At 37.8% G+C, this 5,286-nt stretch overlaps 1 protein-coding gene across 2 annotated transcripts in view; it reads right to left on the reverse strand.

Moving 5' to 3' along the window:
• Positions 1-5,286, reverse strand: part of antxr1a (ANTXR cell adhesion molecule 1a) — a 26,990-nt gene that overhangs the window by 7,180 nt on the left and 14,524 nt on the right. The window contains exons 11-15 of one of the 2 annotated variants that reach the window (XM_014012132.1): positions 3,890-3,959; positions 3,702-3,780; positions 3,358-3,453; positions 1,606-1,647; positions 729-824 (exon numbers count right to left, since the gene is read on the reverse strand). In XM_014012132.1, coding sequence (XP_013867586.1) covers positions 729-824; positions 1,606-1,647; positions 3,358-3,453; positions 3,702-3,780; positions 3,890-3,959 — 383 coding nt within the window. Of the gene's footprint in view, positions 1-728; positions 825-1,605; positions 1,648-2,827; positions 2,973-3,357; positions 3,454-3,701; positions 3,781-3,889; positions 3,960-5,286 lie in introns of those variants that run through there. The other variant, XM_014012133.1, reaches the window with a different exon arrangement.

Raw genomic sequence — 5,286 nt, forward strand, 5'->3', positions numbered from 1 at the left:
GATAGATAGATAGATAGATAGATAGATAGATAGATAGATAGATAGATAGATAGATAGATAGATAGATAGATAGATCAGTTCTGCCCAATACATTCTGTTTTGCAACAATATAATCACAGTGACCAAACCTGGTGACCCAAAAACTAAATAAAACCTTCATTTGTTATGTAAGTTACAGTATATAGCTTTTATTGAAGGAATGCATATCAATTACATCCTAAACCTTTACACAAAGCTATCACACAATTTGTTACAATGTTGTGTTGGGAATGACTCTTTCCACACCAAACTGCTCATTGTAAAATTGACCGAGTCATTTAGCTGTGGCAGACATCTTTAATTGGGTTTATGCCAATAGTTAATCAGTATATTTAAATCCATCGATTACTTTCTGAGAGGTGACAAAACTAGTCTGTTTGCTGGTTCGTGAGATATTTTGCTAACAGAGCAAACACACGCAGGGAATTCCATGACTGCTCATCTTTCATGGCAGCAGGTGATAAACTTTTTCTGTAAAGATGCAAATATTTGTTCAGACTCTTAACCTGTTTATTCTGACAGACCTTCTGTCTGATGTTCTAAACTCATAACGTGTTGAGTGATTTCTACTGCAGGTAAGATATTGATTACTGAAAAAAACACCACAGAACACCCCTTCAAGTAAAACCTTCTGGAGGTGTTCCTCAGCACTGCTTTGTTAAATTGTGGGATTTTTAGCAACGTCTCACCTCCATCCTTTTGATCCCCCCCACTCCTCTCCCTCCGTAGTAGGAGGCATCCACAGTCGGCCATTTTTTCTTAGGACCCTCAAAGTCTTCTTCATCCTAAAGGAGAGCAACAAAAAGCAAGTACATTTTTGATACTTGACTAATGTTTTTCAACTAATAAAACTCATTAGAAACCTGAGAATCCATTCAAAGTAAACACTGTATTTTTCTGTCCACTCTGTCCCACCCCTCAGCTGGGGTTGTCCTGTTACAGGAAATCAACCTCTCTGGATGGACTAAAGGATTTTTCTGCGCTTTAATTCAGTCTGACTCAAAATCCACTTTTATGTCATTTGGCTCAAAGGTGGAGTTCGAAATTTGTCTGTAACGTCCCCTTTAACCTCATTTGCTGTTGACGTATTAAAAAATAAATGTAGCACGACGCGTTCCACACCCTTGAATAAATTCGATCCTGATGTGCGTTTTCTCATTAGATGTGAGTGGTTGTCAAATTCATGGCAAACTATCAAAATAAGTAACATTTTTACATTTCTCAAGAGCCAAGGAGGTGTCATTTCATACAATAAATACAAATCTGGATCACACAAAAAAACTGAAAAAATGTTGTGATTTCATTATTGCTCTATGAGGGGGAATTAACTTGACGACGTTTGATGAATTCCCAAACGGGTCGAAAAGGGTTTTGAGTCAGGCTGAGAGTGAATGACGCTGCGTGGTCGTTGAGGTTTAAACTGTCAAAGCAAGCAGTTTCACAGCCATTACACAACTTAAACACCAGCAGCTGCTGAGCTCCTAAACCACGAGCACTCGTTCACTCCTCTCAGTCATCATGAGAAGCAGAGAGGAGGAGGAGGGGGAGACGGCGAGAGGCTCATACCGAGCTTTCCTCCACAGGTGGGGGTGGGGGTTCATGGATGATCTGCAGGAGCCAAAGAAAAAGAGAGACAGAGCAAAAAAAGAGGAAATTAGAGGATGACATAAGACAAAAAACTTATTTCTTAAATATGTACATGTCAAAACAATGTGTCTTCTATTTGGTTACACAAAAACACACAACTGAGGGGTTGTTGTTTTTTTTCTTTTAATCACTAGGTTTTTTATTTATTTTTTTTACGAGCAGTGTGCTGACCTAAAAACCTGCCATCCAGATTTTTTTTTTTTTTTGGGAGCCCCATGGTGCTGATCAGAAGGAAAAGAAGAATTCACAAACACAGCATCTTCTTCTCTTCTTCGTGGACAAATCTCGAGGCTGGCTTTATTTTATTTGATTATGCATCATTTAGTTCTACTTTCAGTGCACGACACTAAAAGAAAGTTTTAGCACGAGTTCAAGTTACTTTTCTTTTTCCTGCAATTTTTCTTTTCTTTTATTATTGCAAATGCAATTAAATCAATCTGACTCTTATTTATGATTTTTGCCATGCCGGCCTCTCCCAGTCCTGGATCACACGGCGCCTCTCCATGGTAACCCTTCATCGTTTTTCCAAACAGACTCTTGCTGCACAGGGTTTGGGTAAATGGACAAGGACAGGAGAAGTGAACGGGGAGAGAAAGTTGTGCTGTAAAAACTGACATCTTTCGTTGGCAGTCCCTAACTCTCCTGCTGCCAACACTGGAAACACTGGAGCGAATTTTAAAGAAGACTTTGACAGTGGGCTTCAAATAAAAATCTTTATATTTTTTTTTGTTTGTTTTGTTTTGTTTTTACCCTTTTTTTCTTAAAATAATTGCAATCCTGGCAAATTGAGCTCTATCTAAATAATGGCAAACAAATTTTCCCCAAAGAATGTGATTGACTTAATCCAGAGCAGATGGCATTTATTTATTTATTTATTTATTTATTTATTTATTTATTTATTTATTTATCTAAAGACATGCTTTAGAATTTCTGGACAGTCATCACTCCTCTAGAAATCTTGTTAGAAAGTGATGAACCTAAAAGGTTTCTGTGTTTTTATTTCCACATCACCAGCTGAAAATTCTAATTATTTTGGGATGTGACCAAAAAAAAGAGAGAAAAAACTGTCTTGGCTCTTCTAGTGAAGACAGAGAAGGCAGGAGAACTTAGAGGTCACCCTCTCGTGACCTTTGGGAAACCCAAATGATTTCAGCAGCTGCATAATAATCTAAACACCTGTTTAGTTGTTGACCGATCGGATCTCGTCTGGATGAGGACTGACTTCAGCTTCAAGGATCTTTATGGACTCACTGAACTCGACCTTTTGCTGTTTCACTAGAAGATGTCTTGTAAGTAAAAAAAAAAAAGATTTTTACAGTTTTTAGGCAGCATTTTCCACCCTAAAAGTGTATGTGTTTCTATAAGACCATCTTAAATGGGTTGAAGAGCAGTGTGTGCTTTAGGAAAATTAGTGTGGGAAAATGAAATACTTCCTTCTAAATTTGTATCCATAAATCTGATGAGGGATGTGAAATGTATAGTGTATTTATTTAAGATATTTTTAGAAACCAGAACATACTCAATGTGAAAAAATATTGCTAATTTGTTTATTTTCCCACCTCTTTCCTAAAAATACCATGGAAAACCTATGTGACTTTTTACTGGTGGGCTTCTTTAGACCTTAGAAGGAAAAAGGAGAAAAAAACAGAGGACAAAAAACGAGTTCCTCACCACAGTGCAGCAGAGGGGCCAGAACCACCAGAGGAGAGCCAGAATCAGGAGCAACATGAGGATGAGCAAAGCTATGACCAGGATGGTCCCATCAGACTGTAACACAGACACATTCATCAACTCAGACAGAGCTGAATCAGCTCCAAGTCTGTCAGCCTAAAGCTTTGAACTGAAGCTCTTTTAGCTTCATCCTGAGACGAACACTGTAAGACTTTAATGCTGCAGAAATGCAGTGAAGACCTGACATATGGATTGTGTTGTTCAGGCTTCTGCTTTTAACTCTGTCATTAGTTGCTCATAGTTGGAGAAAAAAAACCCTCAAGTGCTGTTTCGCTTGAACTCACACAGCTCACGGTGGTGATGGTGACAGAACTGGAGATGAAACTGAGACCCTCGTTCATGCTGACGTAAAGATTTGCAGCCCTGGAGGAGAAAAAAGAAAAAAAAACATACTGTATGTCCCAGCTGTCATTTACAGTAAGTGGTTCTTTGGAAGAACAAAATGGTATTTGAAAGAATTGGAAGGACTCACATTCCCTCGTCCTCAAGCACAGGTGCAGGGCAGAGAAGATACTTGTCTTCAACAATCAATGGCTTCATCACTGGAGAGGCAGATATGGAAACAAATCAGGAGAAGTGCTAAAAGGTCAACAGTGCCTATAGCTCCTAAATCAGATGGTTATACCTATCTTTTTAAATGATGATGTTGTTTATTATGATTACAGTAAAAAGATCCACATGATGCAGCAATCCCTGCTGCAAATCTATTGGTGTGAGTCTCTTGGTAGTAACTTTAATTTTAGCTCATTTGTTTAAAAAAAAACTGTTCAGGGTTCTTTAAGTTGGACTGGTACCACTTGTATTCAGCAATATTTTAAACAGAGATTCTCAGTTGGACTGGCTTTGACGGAACCATTCCAGGAAGTTGCACTTTGTCACCACTGGAGTGTTGCTTCAGTAGAGTGTTCAGGGTCGTTGTCCTGCCTGAAGCTGAACCTCAACATCTCATCTCAAATCTCTGGTGGACTCAAACAGGTTTTTCTCAGACCTTTCTCTATATTTTACACTCTGATTCACTGATTCATTCAAGTTGGAGCAATCTGAAAAGTAACCCCGCAGCATGATGCTGCCACCATCATGCTTCACTGTGGGATGGAGTTCTCACCATGCTGAGAGATGGGAGGTTTGCACCAGACCTGGTGTTGATCTCTTCAAGCGCTCTGTAGGACATACAACGTTTAGAACAGTTTTGGTCTTCATGCTGCTCCTTGCTTAGTTGGTAGCTTAAGAGGAACTGATGTTGATTCATTTGACATATAAATTGTCTAACGGGGATCTTATTTAACTAAGTGTGGGATTCTGATGGTGATGTTTGGGTCTTCAAAGAAAAGGGGGCAAATACATATGAAAACGTCTCTTTTTATTTAGACCTAATTTAAATGAGTATTTCTGTCACATTATTACTTTTAATCAAATTGGCCAATGAAAAAGAGCCATACGAATTATTACAAGAAAACATTACTATCACCCTTCCAATGTATTGTTTCATCAATTAAAATTGTTAAAATTTCATGAGTTGGTTGAGTATAGCATTCTGCAGGTTATGTATAAGGCTCATAGAAATATGTTGCCGTCAAACATCCAATCACATTTTGTTAAGAGGGAAAGCTGCTATAATTTGAAGGGATTAGAAATGTTTGTTAAACCGAAAATCAGAAAATATTTGAAGGACAGATGCACTTCTGTAAAAGGCATAAGACTGTGGAATAATCTGGAGGATGACTATAAGAGCATTGGATCAGTTAATTACTTTAAGAAAATAATCAAGAAAAAATTGCTAAAGAAATATGAAATTGTTTAATTTGTATTAGTTACTGTCTGGGAGTTAAATTTTTTGTTTTTATTATTTGATTTATCATTGTTTAATAT

Source organism: Austrofundulus limnaeus, unplaced genomic scaffold (assembly GCF_001266775.1).
Source record: "Austrofundulus limnaeus strain Quisiro unplaced genomic scaffold, Austrofundulus_limnaeus-1.0 Scaffold88, whole genome shotgun sequence".
In the NCBI taxonomy this organism is placed as follows: Eukaryota; Metazoa; Chordata; class Actinopteri; order Cyprinodontiformes; family Rivulidae; genus Austrofundulus; species Austrofundulus limnaeus.